At 35.5% G+C, this 18,070-nt stretch overlaps 1 protein-coding gene and 1 pseudogene across 1 annotated transcript; both read left to right on the plus strand.

Moving 5' to 3' along the window:
- Positions 1-713: 713 nt before the first annotated feature.
- LOC148589819 (phospholipase A1-IIgamma pseudogene) lies at positions 714-2,221 on the plus strand (annotated as a pseudogene).
- Positions 2,222-7,094: 4,873 nt separating this feature from the next.
- On the plus strand, positions 7,095-9,849 carry LOC132169755 (phospholipase A1-IIgamma-like). Its single transcript, XM_059580737.2, has 2 exons — positions 7,095-7,676; positions 8,870-9,849. The coding sequence occupies exons 1-2, from the start codon at positions 7,095-7,097 to the stop codon at positions 9,584-9,586; spliced, it is 1,299 nt and encodes a 432-aa protein (XP_059436720.2). The 3' UTR covers positions 9,587-9,849.
- The last annotated feature ends 8,221 nt before the right edge of the window (positions 9,850-18,070 follow it).

Raw genomic sequence — 18,070 nt, forward strand, 5'->3', positions numbered from 1 at the left:
CTCTCTATCTCTCTTTTTTTCCTCTCTCTCAACGTCTCTACCTTTTTTTTTTTTTTTTTTTTTGTCTCCAAGTCATTCACTCTCATTCCACATCTCTCTCTTGAACCGGTTCATATCTCTCTCTCTTTTTTCTCTCCAAGTCTCACTCTCATTCAACATCTCTCTCTTAATTTTTTTTTTTTTAAAAAAAGACATCTCTCTCCCTCCACTCTCTAACATTAATATCTCTCATCTTTTTTCTCTCCATCTCTATCTTTCTCTTTCTCCGCTCTCCAGCATTAACAAAAACATAATTTATTGGCCTATAAATTCAAATTGGTTGTAATTATTCTTCTTAACCTTTTTTTTTTTTTTTTTTTTTTTTCAGACCAACAATTTTTTAACATATTCTAATTTATATAAATTAAACAAAATTAATGGTCTTATGTTTTAATTCATTTGAATGTTTATGGATTTTTTTTTTTTGTTAATATTTAGAATTATATAGGTTTTATTTGTATTGAAATAAGATAGTTGATTTATTTGATTGCATTAAATCTTAATTGAAAGACCAACTTTTTTAAAGAGTAAACTGATTTGTTAACTCATTATTTTAAAAAGTGAACAGTTACAAATTGGACTTGGATTAGGATCCACACAAGTTATATCTGGAGTGGGCTGAGCTGGGCCAGAGCTCGTTCAACTCGAATCATGGGCCGGTCTATGTTTGGTAGATGGTGGTCCATCTGGAAGATGGCACAACGTGTGACCAGCGTGTAATTGTCATGAAGCATGTGGGTGCACTGTGCATGGATAGGAGAAAGAAATGATGCGTCCGGGCATGAGAACAACTAGATTATCTCCATTTAAAGTAAAATCTAGATCAATTATTATTTTATGGTTAGAATTTAATGTTTGTGTCCAACAATATAGATAACATCACATGTCATTTAAAGAATTTACGAGATTTGACATTATTTATACAGTTAGATACAAAAACATTAAATTTTACAGGCATGATAAATGCAGAACTTTTTTGCACAACTTTGGCCAAACTTTTTTCTTATTTTTTATTTTTTAAAAAATAAAAATAATATTTTTTTTGAATCAATATCATCAAATATGGTCCTTTTTTTTTATAAAAAAAAAATGGTATTTTTCTTCATAAAAATGGTCTTTTTTTTTAAAAAAAAAAAAAAAATTCATGTTATTGCTTAAAAAAATGACCACAGAACGGAAAAGTTGGGCAAAATTGTGCCAAAAAGTTGTGCTTTTATTATTTTTCTAAATTTTAACCATAAAATAACTTATCCACGTTGGAATAGGATCCTCTTGATTTACTTGAAATGGAAAGGATCCTTGTCAGTAGGGATCGATGTGACTGTCTGAATTTACAATAAGTATATTTTTAAAGAACATATATAAGCTTGTAGGTGAAATGTGTGCGATAATTGTTTACAAAGAAAGTATACAGTTAACTCACTTTAATTTGTTATTATTTATATATAGTTAAATGATTTATTTCGCTTAATTACCATTTTTCCATAGTTGATTACCATCTTACACATAAATGAAATATATGTATACCATTTCTTTCAGGTTCTAAATGAGGTAAGGAGACTAGTAAACTCTTACAAGGACGAGGAAGTGAGCATTACTGTGACCGGCCACAGCTTGGGTGCTGCAATGGCAACTATGAATGCCGTCGACATTGTTTACAATGGATATAATATGCCTTCAGGGCCACGCACAAATGAGCCAATCAAGGCATGCCTCGTCACAGTCTTTGTGTTTGGTGTGCCCCGCATCGGAGACGAAGGATTTCTCAAAGTATTCTCTGATCTCAAAAATCTTCATGTCTTACGCATCAATAATTTGCCAGGCGATGTTGTCCCTTCCCTGCCACCTACCGTGCCGCTGTTGTTCCCATACGCAGATGTCGGAGAGGAGTTGATAATCGATACTCGCAAATCGCCATACCAAAAATCTTGTTATTGATTCCAACGCTCATAATTTGGAAGTTTATTTGCACGGAGTTGCAGGAACACATGGGGAAGATGGAGAATTTAAACTGGAAGTGAATCGTGAAGTTGCACTTGTGAACAAGACGTCGGATGCTCTAAAAAATGAGCTCCTTATACTTGATCATTGGTGGACTACGAAGAACAAGTCTATGACCCAAAACGACGGCGGTTCTTGGGTGTTGATGGATCATGAGAGTGATGATATCATAATCTTATAATCATGCCTAGCTGGAAAATTGTGCGAGGTAGACTTTGCATGTATTTGTACGTACTAAATAAAGCCACTGGTTTAGCTGGCCATGGCATTGCATCCCTCCACACTTTTGCAACGCAACAAATAAAGGTGTGAGCTTTGGGTTTGTTAGCTCTTTAGATTATTGCAAGTTCCTCTATATATACTGCTTTCCCCTCTTCAACTCATAATTAATAAAAATATATACATGAATATGAATCTTTAGCTTGTGGCTGAGTAGCATGAGTATAAATGGTCCCTTAAGAGTATCTCTAGCAGCTTAGATAAAGCTCCTAAGTTGTCTAAATTTAACTAATATGAGGTAAGATTTACGTCCAACAGCTTATGTTTTGATAATTTCTCACTGCTTCTCTCTCCTTCATCATGCAAGACATCCTTGGCTTGTGAAAGACAGAAAAACATATAACATCCTTGGTTGCACGTACATGACTTGGACAACTAAAGTGCTCCAAATTTATCTGTCCGAAAATACAATATAATTGTGTGATTAGTTGTGCTTATGAAGTTTCTCCTTATTCTTAAATAAACATGAATGTACCTAAATTTAATTAAGGGGTAAAGTGATTTTTTTTTTCCCCGCAAAATGGTGATTTTAGCCTTGAAAGTAGGAGAGAAGATTCAAATAAGATGTCAAAAGATTTAAATAAGTGAACCATTCTTCAAAAAATCCTCTTCATTCGATTATGTAAAGAAAATGCAAAATGCATTTCTACTACAATTTGATGCTACATGTGGGTTGACATTGTTCATCAACACATTAATTTTTTAGTGTATTTCTCTCTCCCTCTCTTTCTCTAATATTTTTTGCTTTTTCCTCTTCGGTTCCATAGAAGCTTTGTCTCTTTGCCACAGCTTTTCTTCATTTTCACTCATTCCTCCAAACTCCACGACATCTTGCATTTAGGTGGCTAATCAACATAGAAGAGAGATATTATTTCATGGCATGTGTCCTATTTTTCTTTGAGTCTCATTTTCAATTATTTGTTTAAATACAGTAGTTAAGGTTTAGGGGCGCCCGGGGCATTGTGAAGAGCTAAAGACCCATATGGTGACATAAAGTTGAAATCTTTCAAATTAATGTGGCAATACAATATACAAATTACTATCAATCTTTCAAATGTGTATATAGCTTTTCTTTTTCTCTCTCTCTCATTTCCCCATTTTTGGTTGATTTGATCATTTGTTTCGTCGATTTGATCCTACTTAATTGAATTTTGTTGGGAAATTATGGGTTCTCTTGAAACATTCAAATTACTGTTGTTTCCAGATTTTTATTTTCAGTTTGTGCATGGCATCGGAGCCTTTCGAAGATTTCATAGTCATTACTATGCATGTTCTTAACCATCGAGTCGATGCATTTCAGCAGCGATCTTCAGCTTTCGGCGAAACACCTTAGAAAAACATAGATTAATATGATTCTTGAACTTGGTTCTTCAAGCCTGTTTGTAGTTGCATTAAAGAATTTAAAAAAATATTTTTTGTAATTAAAAAGTTGTGCAAAACAAAAAGTTGGCATGTTTGGTAGAAAATTTTAAAAATATTTTTTTGACTTCTTATGCTAAAAATGGTCAAAACGGACTTTTGACAAAAGCTTAAAAATGAAGTTTCTGTTAAAAAAAATATTTTTTGACTTAAAAGTTCGATTTTTCAAACACAATTCCCAACATGCTCTTTGTGTCGTGGAGCATATCAAGTTATTTATTTATTATTATTTTTTTTTTAACAATGGCATTTTGAGAATTTTCAATTTCTTTCTTAATTAATTGTTAGAATTTAACAGAAAATCCTAACACATGGGTCGATTGCAAATTTTTTAAAATTGGATTTGTACTTTATAGGAATGATTGCAAAAGTGATGCAAGTCTTTCGCCTTTCAGGTTTTTAATAGTACCAGTTTCCCTTCAAGATAATTACGAGATTAATTAGCCTTATAGGATTATGGGCAAAGTATTTTAGGTTTTAATGAAGAGGGGACAACATTTTTTATTAGAAGGCCAAAATGTTTTATTGGGTAGGGGCCAAACAGGCTAAAGTGAATTATATTACACCTTATATATATATATATATATATATATATATATATATATATATATCCTAAGGGAGCCCCCACCCTTTCGTCTCTAGGTGCAACTCGATCTTTCGTCTTTTTGGTTTGCAACTCCAGCGTGCCAACGGTGCAATATGATTATCATATTAGTTTACCTTATTGCTTTAGGGTGAAGTCTTTTAGGTTTTAATAGGCAGTGACCAAAATTTTCAATTGATAGGGCTAAAATTTTTAATGAGTAGGAGCCAAAGAGTCCAAAATGAATTATGCTACACCTTGTAAAAATTCAAATAAATAATTAGGTGGATCCCCCCTCCCAGTTTGCTTTATAAGATTAGGGATCAATTTTTAGGTTTTAATGGGTATGGGCTAACATTTTGAATGGGTAGGGGCCAAACAGTTCAAAGTAAAAAACTCAAACGAAGGGAGGAGGTAACCATAGCCTATAGTAGCCAACCCCCTCACATTCCTCTTTAATTACTAGTATTTTGTTTTTTAGGTTTGCAAGTGTGCAACACTTCAAGATTACCAGATTACTTTGCATTATAGGATTAGGGGCAAAGTCTTTCAGGTTTTAATGTTGAGGGGCCAAATTGTTTTATAGGCAGGGCCAAAAGCTATCCTCCCCCCCAAAATTTTTAATAGGTAGGAGTCAAAATGTTTAACTAGTAGCGCCAAATTTCTAGTGGGTAGGGGCTATATACTCAAAAGTGAGTTAGATTTTGTAAATAAAACGAAGGATTAAATACAAAAAACCTCCCTAGGATTTGAACACTTTATTTTTTTCTCTATAGGTTTTGATTTGTATCACAGGAAATACTTGTGGTTTTGATAAAGACCAAATTGGTACTTTCATCCATTGACCGTTAGTTGACTTAACGAAACTCTACGTCATTGACACGTGGACCAATTAAAATTTGACACCTAGCATATTGATGACGTGGCCACCTAATTAAATTTTTTATTTTAAAAAAAATTAAAAAAAAAAATTTCAAAAAAGAAAAAAAAGAAAAAAAAAAAATTGGGGGTGGCCTATTTGGAGCCACCCCCTTTGGCCATGGGGGTGGCCTGGCCGGATGGGGGTGGCTCTTGGTGCCCAAGGGGGTGGCCGAAACCACCCCCAATGGTGATTGGTCCACATGTCAGTGATGTGGACTTCCGTTAAGTCAACTAACGGTCAATTGATAGAATGACTAATTAGGTCTTTATCAAAACCACAAATACCTCCTATAATACAAATCAAAACTTATGAGAGAAATTGGGGATGGCCTATTTGGAGCCACCCCCTTTGGCCATTGGGGTGGCCGAGCCACCCCCTTAGTATCCAAGGGGGTGGCCGAAACCACCCCCAATGGTGATTGGTCCACATGTCAGTGACGTGGACTTCCATTAAGTTAACTAACGGTCAATGGATAGAATGACCAATTTGGTCTTTAACAATACCACAGGTACCTCCTATGATACAAATCAAAACCTATGAGGGAAAAAAATAAAGTGTTCAAACCCTAGGGGGTTTTTAGTATTTAACCCTAAAAAGAAAAAAATAAAAAGCGTGCAACGATGCAATATTGCTAGATTAGTTTGCCTTATAAGATTAGGGGCCAAGTATTTTAATGAGTAAGGGCCATAATATTTAATTGGTAGCACTATAAAAATTTTCATATTTAATGACATTTGAATAGTGACGTTTTTAGAAAATGCCACTAAAATGTGATTTTTTTAGTGTTCAAATATCACTATTCATAAAATATTGACATTTGAATAGTGTTATTAGTCACGTGCGAATAGTGACATGTTAACAGTAACACTATTCACACGTCACTATTTGCGCATGAATCGTGCTGTGTGAATAGTAACATTATATAGTAACATGTGAATAGTAAAACATCAGAAAATTTGAAATTATTGGAGCCCATAGTTTGCATTTAAAACAACTATCTACATCAAAAAACTTCAAAAAAATTTTACTTTCACCCGCAGGTGGCTCAGCCACCTCTGGGTGGCTTGTGGGCCACCCTCCACCCCCAACGACCCTCAATTTTTTTTTAATTTAAATTTTATTCGAATTTGTTTTTTTTTTTCAAGAAAATTAATTTGCATTTTTTTTTGTTATATATATTTGGTAAAAATTATTATTTTTTTATAATTTTTTAAAGGGTAGCGACGTGTGAATAATGAAAATGGCACTTTTTAGAAGGTGACGTGCACTGTTCCCACATCACCTTCTAAAAGGTGCTATTTTGTTGAAAATGTAGCCATTTCTCACCCTTTTCACTGTTTAAACGACATTACCTCAAATTTCGGTCTATGCGCTTGTTGTTATTTTGAAAAAGTTACTATTTGAACACCCCTAACTTAATAATGACGTATTTTGGGCAAAAACTGTCATTATCTTTGTCATTAATATTGGGAATTTTTGTAGGGTAGGGCTACAATTTTTAACGAGTAGGGGCAAACATTACGAAGTCAAATAGTTTATATCTTTAGAAAAAAAAAAAAAAATCAAATGGAAGGTGGGCCAAATAATGAGTAGGAGAAAATAGTCCCTAATAATTAGGTGGTTCTTATTCCCCTACCCATAGTGACGGTAAGTTAGGTTAACTAGATATCCCATGCAAATTAACGGCTAGAAGTGTGGTACCGAAATGATACGTACGAAAAAAAAAAAAAAAAAAAAGAGTAAAAATTCAGAAATTATAGCTTATAAATTGGAGAACTTTGCATGGGGATGAGGCATGCACGCAATAAGAATAAATCATCACGAGCGTGCATTAAGGCAAAGAAAAGAATCATGAGTAGCATAGGAACAAAATGGAGGGCGCTGAGCGGAGAGGAAGAGTGGAAAGGTCTGCTAGATCCTCTCGACCTTGATCTCCGCCGGTATATCATTCACTATGGTGAAAGGGTTCAAGCTGTTTATGATGCCTTCATCGGAGACGAGAAGTCTAGGAACTGTGGACTTCCTCGCTATTCCGAGAGACACTTGTTCTCTAAGGTGGGCTTAGAAAAGGGCAATCCATATGAGTATGAAGTAAAAAAATATTTCTATGCTACAACAGATATCGCAAGCTGCCATGGCTTCATCAAGAAGTCCATATTTGTTGATCCACCGGCTGGAGATTCAAATTGGATTGGGTACGTTGCAGTGAGCACAGATAGTGGAAAAACTGTGCTAGGGAGGAGGGACATATTGATTTGTTGGAGGGGAACCCAAGGGACGGCCGAGTGGAATATTAACAAGATGTTCGATTTGGCCTCAGCTTCTAAAATACTTGGAGAGGTGCATAATCCAAAGTTGCACTCTGGTTGGTACTCCCTGTACACCACAGCTCAAGAGGGTTCCACCTACAATTCCACTTCATGTAGAGAGCAGGTGATGATATTTCACATTTTAATTTAACTGTGGACTGATCATTTGGAATATTATACTATTATGCAATTTTCTTTTAATTTATAGTATAAAATGAAATAAAAATACTAAAATATGAAAGAGAAAGAAAAGAGAGCGGAAACGGAAAAAGACGTATGGGCTACATCTTGTATATTCATTATATCAATTAATATTACATAACTCTCTATTTATAGAGAGACAATGAGTAGTGACCAAGAAACCCAAATTAAACCCTAAAATATATAAGGAAAGAAATAAACCCTACATTACAAATTAAATAACGGAAATATAAAATATTCTAACAAAGGAAATAATATATTCTAACAATAATAAATGAGTATTTGGAGAAAAGACCATGTAGGGATTTTGATGCAGGGGGGCTGCAAAGATGAAAAACAAAAATGAACGGATAAATATTTTTAGATCTTGAGTCTATCAAAGATCTAAGAAATCTTATCAAAAGGTTAGAGCCTATTTAGAGTTTGAGAGAAAATAATGAAGAAACTCTGAGACTTCTTATTGATAAAAACTCAAATATAATCAAAATGTACGTTCTTGGGTCTATAAAACATGTATTTATAGACCCATAAACCCTAAACCTAGTATCACAAGAAAATAGGCCGATTTCAGCAAAACCGTGCAGTTCGACTGCAATCTCGTTCGAACGAGATTGCAGATGAGCCTCTCTGTGACTCCCACTGATCTGTCGTCTGCAAACTCGTCCGGACAAGGTTGCGGACGAGCCTTTTTGTTGCTCCTCGGCTGCAATCTCATTCGAGGAGCAACATTGAAACATTGAAATTAGACCTAATAAACATTGAAATTAGCTGAACCTTGTGAAATATGACTTTGTAAATATTTTAATTAGCTTCCCAACACCATCAAGTGCGCTTCGGCCAATCTGATGTCCGAAAATAGAGTTATGATTTTTCTAATAAAGTTGGTCGAGTATCCGTTCTACCCTACATCATCCTCCTCTAGTTGGAGCGAATTCGTTCTCGAATTTTGATGGTCTTTGTTGCAATCCTTTGGATGCTCTATCAAGCCACGATCCTTTGGATGTCCCATCAACTCGTTCCATCCTGCATCAGTTTTTTGCTCAATTGATTATATATATATATATATATATATATATATATATATATATAGTTGATTACATGTTCCAATGCTTTCAGGTTCTAAGCGAGGTAGGTAAACTTGTAAAAAGGTACAAAGACGAGGAAGTGAGTATTACTGTGACCGGCCACAGCTTGGGCGCTGCATTGGCAACTTTGAACGCTGTGGACATTGTTTACAATGGATATAATATTCCTCCAGGGCCACGCACAATTGAGCCAATCGAGCACTTTCCCGTCACAGCATTTGTGTTTGCTGTGCCACGAGTCGGGGACAATGGATTTTTCAAAGTATTCTCTAATCTAAAAAATGAGCTTCATGTCTTGCGCATCAATAATAAGCCAGGCGATATTGTCCCTTACTTGCCACTATCGGTGCCAATATTTTTCCCATACGTAGATGTGGGAAAGGAGTTGATAATTGATACTTCCAAATCTCCCTACTTAAAAAAACCTATTTTGGATATCACTCTTCCTGAATCCATCTCCAACGCACATAATTTGGAAGTTTATCTGCATGGAGTTGCTGGAACATGTGGGAATGATGGACAATTCATATTGGAAGTGGATCGTCAAATTGAACTTGTAAACAAGATGTCGGCTGCTCTGAAAGATAAGAATAATGTACTAGATTATTGGTGGACCACGGAGAACAAGTCTATGGTTCAAAACGACAACGGCTCTTGGGTGTTGATGGATCACGAGAGTGATGAGTTGGTAGATGGAGAAGAACAAGACTATGGCCCAAAACGACGCCGGCTCTTGGGTGTAGAATGACGGATCATGAGATTGATGGCTGATGATAATCTTATATAATCACGCCTCTTTAGAAAAGTGTGTGAGGTAACCTTTCTGCTAGTACTAAATAAAGCCACAAGTTTGGCTGGCATTAATGTCACTGTATCTTAATCTTAATGTACTAAAATAAAGAGACAGATAAGAGTGATGTAATCTTATCTCTCTACAAATTAGGTATGAGCTTTGCATGCATGCATGCACACGTACTAAATAAAGCCACCGGTTCGGTTGGCCATGTCACTGTGTGTATTAATCTTAATGAACTAAATAAAGAGAAACGTTTTCTGTGCCTTCTGTTTGTAATAACTGGTATGCATAATTAATTCAATATTTTAATACCATTCTACAAAATTTCACTTTCGTTCCTAGTTTTCCCCCTCTTCAACTTGTAATTAAATACATAAATATGAATATTTATCATGGTACTGAGCAGCATGATTATAAATGGTACCCCTTAAGAAAAGAGTGGGATACTTTTACGATATACATGAATCTTAACCAACAAGAGGGGCATATTTACGATATTTAAAATAAATGGATACTTTTCACTATCTCACTTTGTCTGAAATGAAAATAGTAAACCAATACATAGCCAAAAAGATCTTATGAGGATGACTTTGGCCCCACGTTGATCGTACAGCAAGAGTTCTGGTTCAGTACTGTCGCATTAGCATAGGAGAAATTGCATTAACTTCTAATCCTATCTATCATACAAGGATAAAACACATTGAGGTGGATTATCATTTTATCTGAGAAAAGACTTTATAGTGGCAAGTTACATCTCGATCTAGTGCTGATCAATGTATAGACATCTTCATCGAAGGTCTCACTTCAACAAGAGCTTTATTTCTCAAAGACAAACTCATGATCACTGCTCCTCCCATTCATTCAGGGTGGCTCAACATATTTTGGGGCCTTAGGCAAAACTTTGAAATTGGGCCAATTTTTTTTTTTTTTTTTTTTTTTTTTAAGTAACAACAAATTTCTTTTTTAAGGTCAATTGTTTTTTTTTAAAGTAATATATATATATATATTTAAAAATTCTTCTACTCGCTTTTTGAGATACAAAATTTCTGATTAAGTTTTTATATTCAAGATTTTCTAATATCTTTTTTTCAATTGATAATATTGCTAATCCATTTAATCTCTTAATTTTGCATCAATATTTTCTACTAACAAATCCCTTAATTTTGCATCAATATTTTTCCATTGGCCAAGGTCATAAATATTTGTAGCAATAGATTTAGATACATCAATAATATTTTCATTATCTTCTAATTCTTTTTGATGAGTTTCATGTTCATTTATGAGTTTTTCACTTAAATTATCCTCAATATTTTGTTTATAGCTAATAACAAAATTATTTAGAACTCCTCTTTGAGATTCAATCAATTTGTTTACTTTTCTTTCTTCTTTTTTTTTTTTTTTTTTAAGTTTTTCATATCCAGGTGCATATTTTCTAGTAGACATGTTTAATTAAAAATACTAACAAATTAAACAAACACGATTTATCAAAAAAAAATTATGACTATAATAAAATAAATGACAAAAATAGAACAATAAAATCTGATTTGGCAAAGGAATTATGAAGCAGTTCTTGGAGATAGGACAAGAGACTCAGTCACTCGGAGTCGAAGAGAAAGAGAAAATGATGAGATAGGCAGAGAAGAAAAACTCAGAAAATAGCAAGCGATGAGAGGTAAAGTGGCAAATATAGAGACTGATATTTAAAATGCCCATGGTTGACAGTAGTTTATATTTTTGGCTCTTGGCTTTCCATGGCTAAATAATAAATAGAAAATAAATGGTAATATTTGATTTCTAACGTTTATATTTTCTCATCAAAAATAAAAAATTTCTAGAAAGAGGCCAAGAGGATGAGTGAATGATGTAGGCGTGTACTGTAGCGTCAGGAGATCTAGGGAATTGGCGTAATGATGTATAAGGCTTTAATGCTTTGTCCTTTTTTAATTTATTTTTTGAATTATTTTTAAAATTTATAGTGGGCTTATTAATTGGGGTCTTATTAAATTGAGGCCTTAAATTTTGATAAAAAAAATTTTTAGGCGCTATTAAAAAAAATTTGGGCCTTCAATTTTTTTTAACTCAAAATTTTTTTTTTTGGACCTTATTAAATTGGGGGCCCTAGGCGAGGGCCTAACTCGATAGGGCCTGAGCCGGCCCTGCATTCATTTGAGGGTCATTGTTAAGGAAGACCACATCATCAACAACTCCTCATCTACTCCAATAGCAGCAACACACTTAATAGAAGACAAGTCCAAGTCCAATACGAACTACTATGCCATACTCTGTTCTAACTCCAATAAACAGAGGTTAAGAAGGAATCAGCTTCTTTAAGCTTCAGATTGCACGGCAAGTCTTGTTGGATAGCTATAGTAATTTGGCTTGTGTTGTATGTAATTAGAGTTCTTGTTGAGTTGGTAATTAGAGATTGTTTTCAGGTTTACTTCTCTCTTGTAACCAGCTATATATACGTTGATAATGGAATAAATAATTCATTCCGCCAAAGACTCTGTTACTTTCTTTCATAAAGAAGCATATATAGAAAGTGAGACAAAGATCATAATGCATAGAGAGAAAGAGTGATGAAGAGTGTTAGTTCTATATCTTGAATATATTTAAGTATATAAACTCTATTACAATGGTGTACATTTATAGAGAGACTAAGAAGTAATAAGCAAGAAATTCTAGACTAAATAAGGAAGACAATATACGTATAGGAAAACTGAATAAAGCTTTAATATGGAGAATATAAAAATAGGAGAAAATACATTTGACCCTTCTGAACTATCCACCTATTTGCACTTTGACCTTCAATGTTTAAAAAGTGACACTTGACCCCTCCAAACTTTCAAATTATTGCAATTCTACTATTCTGACTTTTTTTTTCCCAAAATGCCCCAATCCCAAGTTAAAAATAAAATAAAATTTTTTTAAAAAAAATCTTTAAAAATTAAGGGGTGGCCGGCCACCCCAGTTGGGCCTAGGGGTGGCTTCAGCCACCCCAAACCGGACACCCCTGAATTTAAATTTTTTTTTTTTTTAAAAAAAAAAAAAACTTAGGATGAGGGCATTTTGCGAAAAAAAAAAAAAAAAAAAAAAAAAAAAAGGTCAGAATGGTAGAATTGTAACAATTAATTTAGAAGTTTGGGGAGGTCAAGTGTCACTTTTTAAATATTGGAGATCAAAGTGTAAATGGGTAGATAGTTTAGAGGGGTAAAATGTATTTTTCCCATAAAAATATTATAACATCCCCCTTCAAACTTAAGGTTGAAGCTTGATTTTGGAAAATGAGAGTTTCAAAACTCAACAACAATTAATACCACAATCGCAACAAAATAAATAAACATGGCAGTTAAATATCAATTAAAATACTGCAGTGAATAAATATGTCCAACCAACAAATCAAAAATCATCAATGCACATGAGCACGAGATTTTTGTTGATGAAGAGAAACACCTTGAACACTCAAACCTATTGGAACTGGCTTTTATTTTTTTTTTCCTATATGTCCCTCTTTAAGCTGATGTAATTTGACTATGGTGATCCAAGCTTCTATTTATTTGGATTGTATGTTTTATTTTTAAAACTTGAGCTAGTGTTGGACACTAGTAAGGGGAGTGTAAGAGGGATTGGGCTTGGAATAAAATCCAACCCAATCCACTTAATAATGGATAGGCACATGGGCTATCTAGGAATAAAACCATAGCCCTATGTACTTGGAATTAGGGGTAAATTTATAATTTTATAAAAAAGTTAGGAGTATAATTGTATAAACGTTATTGTATCAATTTTAATATTTAAAATCTGACAGATAAGATAAATTAATTGAAATTGAGAATTTTTAAATTTTAAAAAAATCTACTCAAAATGCACGATATTTTAAATATCTAAAATAAAATTTTCTTTTTCATTTTTCTTCCCGATGCAAACCCAATTATTGTTTCTTTGACTTCCGAATAGTAGTGCATTATTCCTTTTTTCCTGGCAATAGTGTTTATGACCGTTTGGTCATAAATGGCCATTGGAAGGTACACATTTGTTACAGTTTGACATTAACTCATGTTCATCAGCTTTAAAGGAAAACAGTCAGCTTATTTGAGAAGTATGGAGATAGACGTTATAGTATGATCATGAAAGGTAGCATATTTGAGGATCCATCCTATCGAGTTATATACTTTGAAAGACACGAACTAACTTTTAAGAAAAATATTTTTATATAATTTTATAGTATTGTGAAATCTTTTTATATTCTACTTTTAATCTCTTATATTTTATTTATCTTATTGTTATTTTCAAATTTTTATTATTTATTATCAACAAGAAATTTTTGCATCAAAATAATTTTACAACAAGCTGCCCCGGCCACTTCCATTACTATCAATTAATATTCAGAAAAGGTGAACAACACTTCGAGAAGCTTTTTCCTTGTGGGAATCGGAAAACAACTTCCATTAGCTTCTACAGGATTAAGTGGACGTCCATTTAAGCCCTTCTTCATCTTGGAGTGGTCACACAATGTTTTATATATATATATATATATATATATATAAGAGAACATATATGCTAGAATCACGTACAACAAGTGACAGTTTAAAATGCTAACAATAATTATCAATATAGGATTTCCATAGAAGATAATGCAAAGAATACAAAGGATATGAAAAACTGCTTTGGAATGAATGATCCAAGCATGAATGTATATTCCTTTATATAGTTGTACAATGGTTCTTAGTAAGGTAAGTTACAATGAATGTATCCCTATACAGCAAAGGAAAGTATCAAAGGAAATGATAATAAGGGAGAATCATATGACCGTTGCTCTGTACAAGGCAACTCTGTACAATATCTAGGAGACTTGGTGAGCTGGTGATTGTGCAATTCATTGCACAATCACTGGGCCATGATGCTTGGGATTGAGAATCATCATGCAACCAACTGATTGCATGATGTTTGGGATCTTTATTGTTGATTGCATGATCTCCTTGATATGCTGTCTTTACAGCCCCCCGCAAGCTCATGGGAGGTGCAATGATCATGAGCTTGTCACGCAAGAGTAGAAAACGAGCTGACGTTAACCCTTTGGTGAAGATGTCTGCGCACTGATCATGAGTGGAGAGATAGCTAATGGTAATGTCTTTATTAAGAACTTTCTCTCTAATGAAGTGATAATCGACTTCCACATGTTTTGTTCGAGCATGATAAATAGGGTTGGATGCCAAGGCAATGGCCCCCATATTGTCACACCAAATTTGTGGGGGGGCAGGAAGATGAATCTGCAACTCCTTCAATAGCATACGTAACCAATATAATTCTGCTGTGGTGAGGGCCAATGCCCGATATTCAGCTTCGGTACTGGACCGAGATACCACTGGTTGTTTCTTAGTTTGCCAAGAGATCAAGCTATTGCCCAAAAAAATACCATACCCACCAGTAGATCTCCTGTCAGAGGGGTCACCAGCCCAATCCGAATCGCAATATGCCCTGAGATGCAGAGAACCTTTGGAGAAAGACAACCCAAAGTCAGCAGTTCCTTTTAAGTAACGGAGGACCCGCTTCGCAGCACCTAGGTGGGACGTGGTTGGACAGTGAAGAAATTGACAAAGTTGGTTGACAGAGAATGAGATATCCGGTCTAGTAAGAGTGTAGTATTGAAGAGCACCAACAATGTGACGATAGAGACTTGGGTCTGGGAGTGGATCACCATGATTGGCAGTAAGTCGTTTCCCTGAGGTACATGGGGCTGAGTATGGTTTGGCGCCAATCATGTTTACGCGATGCAACAAGTCAATAATATACTTGGCTTGATTGAGGTGGATGTGATGATTGTCACGATGAACATGAATGCCCAAGAAGTAGGAGAGGGTGCCAAGGTCCTTCAACCTGAATTCTGCTTGCAAACTTTGAATCAACTCATTAATAACATAGAGGTTACTGCCAGTAACAATAATATCGTCAACGTATACTAAAAGGAAAATGCACACAGATGATTGACGAAGTAAAAACAGTGAGGTATCAACTTTTGAACCAACAAAACCTCTGTCCAGCAAAGCCTCTGTAAGACGATGAAACCAAGCCCTAGGGGCCTGTTTGAGGCCATAAAGGGACTTGTCTAATTTGCAAACATAATCAGGAAATGTTGAATTAACAAACCCTTGAGGCTGTTCCATGAAGACTTCTTTGGTAAGCACCCCATGCAAGAAGGCATTGGACACGTCAAGTTGTTTGAGTGGCCAATTAAAGTTGAGAGCAAGTGCCAAAACCAGTCGTATTGTCGCTGGTTTGATCACAGGACTGAAAGTCTCTGTGTAGTCGAGTCCATCCCTTTGTTGGAAGCCCTTAGCCACAAGACGGGCTTTGTATCTATCAATGGTGCCATCGGAATTTTGTTTTAATTTATACACCCACTTGTTTTTGATAATGTTGCGGTGTCTTGGTCTAGGGCAAAGAGTCCAAGTGTTGTTTTCCATTAAAGCTTGAAATTCCTGGTCCATGGCAGCAAGCCACTTAGGATTTGAAGCAGCTTGGTTGTATGTGGTGGGCTCACGGGGAAGAGAAGCAATATGATAGGCCTTCAAGGGATGTTTGGTAACGTTGTAAAGTTGAAAATCAGGAAAAGTCTTAGGTTTTCGGGTTCCTGTTTGAGACCGAGTGACCCTATGAGGAATGTCAGATGTAGTGGCATGTGAGGTGTCACTAGTTGGTTGAGGAAGAGAGGTAGGGACATGCTCAGTTGGTTGGGGGGAAGAGGCAAGTATAGGCTCAAAAACAGTAAGGATTGTCTCAGGTGGTGGTAGAGGGTTGGTTGCTGGATTTGAGGGTTGCCTATGTATACCATTGAGAAGGAGGTCACTGTCTGGCTGTGAGGAAGTACTAGAGTCCATAGCATGAGGTATGGCATTGTTAAGTATGGGTTGAGTGAGTGGCAAATTAATATCATGTGAGGATGCAGTAGGATTGTGAGCAATAGAAGAGGAAATTTCATGTGAATCTATCATAGCAGGAGTAGGATCAATAGGCATGGAATTAATAGAGAAGAAGTGAGAGGGTAAGAGGACAGCACCTTGTGATTGAGAGGAGTCCATTGCAGGCAGTGAGGTGGTGGCCGTTACTTGTGCAGGGAATACAATCTCATCGAATACCACATTCCTTGAAAGATAGACCCTTAGAGTTTTGGGATCCATGCATCTATAGCCTTTGTGATTGGAGCTGTAGCCTAAGAAGATGCACTGTTTGCTCTTAAACTCTAGTTTATGCTTGGTATATGGACGAAGCAGAGGATAACAAGCACATCCAAATACTCTCAAGGAGGAGTAATCAGGTTCTACCTGGAAGAGCTTGGTGAATGGTGTGGAGTTCTGAATAATTGGGGAAGGCATGCGATTGATGAGGAAGACAGCTGTAAGGCAAGCTTCAACCCAATATTTGGGAGGTAAATGGGATTGAGCTAGCAAAGCCAGGCCTGTTTCAATGACATGCCTGTGCTTTCTTTCAGCAATCCCATTTTGCTGGGGTGTGTGTGGGCATGTAATCCTATGAAGTATGCCATGAGTGGAAAGAAATTGTTTGAAATGATAAGATGTGTACTCTCCACCACCATCGGTTTGTAACTTCTTAATTTTGCAAGTTAACAGATTTTCTATCAAGCATTTAAATTTAATAAAACAATCAAGCATATCTGATTTTTGTTTGAGAGGAAACAGCCAAGAATATCTTGAATAATCATCAATGAATATGGCATAATACTTGCATCCACTTATTGAGAAAACAGGGGATGTCCATATGTCACTGTGTACAAGTTCTAAAGGGGAATGAGTGACAGTTTGTGATTTAGGAAAGGGTAGTTGTCGACTTTTAGCAAGTTGACAATCAACACACACTGTGGAATCAGTCTTAGAAGGTGTCACAGGAAGATGGTTTGAATTGATTATTTTTTGAAAAACCTTTGAGTGTGGATGGCCTAGACGTTTATGCCAAATGGAAGGTGAGGTCTGTACTCCAATGAATGCCGTGAGCCTTTGGAGTTTATTCTTTGAGAAGTTCTTCAAGTGCATTGGATAAAGGCCACCTTCACTGGGCCCTTGCAGGAGAATCTCCCCGGTTAGGTTGTCCTTCACAAGAAAATAGGTGTCGGTTAGCTTAAAGAAACAATTGTTATCTTTACAAAATTTCTGTATAGATAACAAGTTGGCAGATGCATTAGGACAACATAGAATGTTTTTAAGATGCAAAGTGGATTTTGGTGTATGAAAGGAAGTGGAACCAGTATGAGTGATTGAAAGCCCACCACCATTTCCAACCGTGACTGCTTCACCTCCATTATATGGTTGCTAAATGGAGAGGTTTTCCAGATTGGCAGTGATGTGGTTATTGGTTCCACTATCTGCAAGCCAGTCATCTTCCTCATAAAGGGCATTGGATTGTGTAACCATTGCAGCCAAT

Source organism: Corylus avellana, chromosome 1 (genome assembly GCF_965113065.1).
Source record: "Corylus avellana chromosome 1, dhCorAvel1.hap1.2, whole genome shotgun sequence".
NCBI classification, from domain to species: Eukaryota; Viridiplantae; Streptophyta; class Magnoliopsida; order Fagales; family Betulaceae; genus Corylus; species Corylus avellana.

What these genes read in the sequence shown, in the direction of transcription:
- LOC132169755 (XM_059580737.2), top strand. Translation starts at nt 7,095, where the DNA reads ATGAGTAGCATAGGAACAAAATGGAGGGCGCTGAGCGGAGAGGAAGAG. An exon ending in CCACTTCATGTAGAGAGCAG is followed by an intron (nt 7,677 to 8,869) that starts GTGATGATATTT and finishes CAATGCTTTCAG; the next exon opens with GTTCTAAGCGAGGTAGGTAA.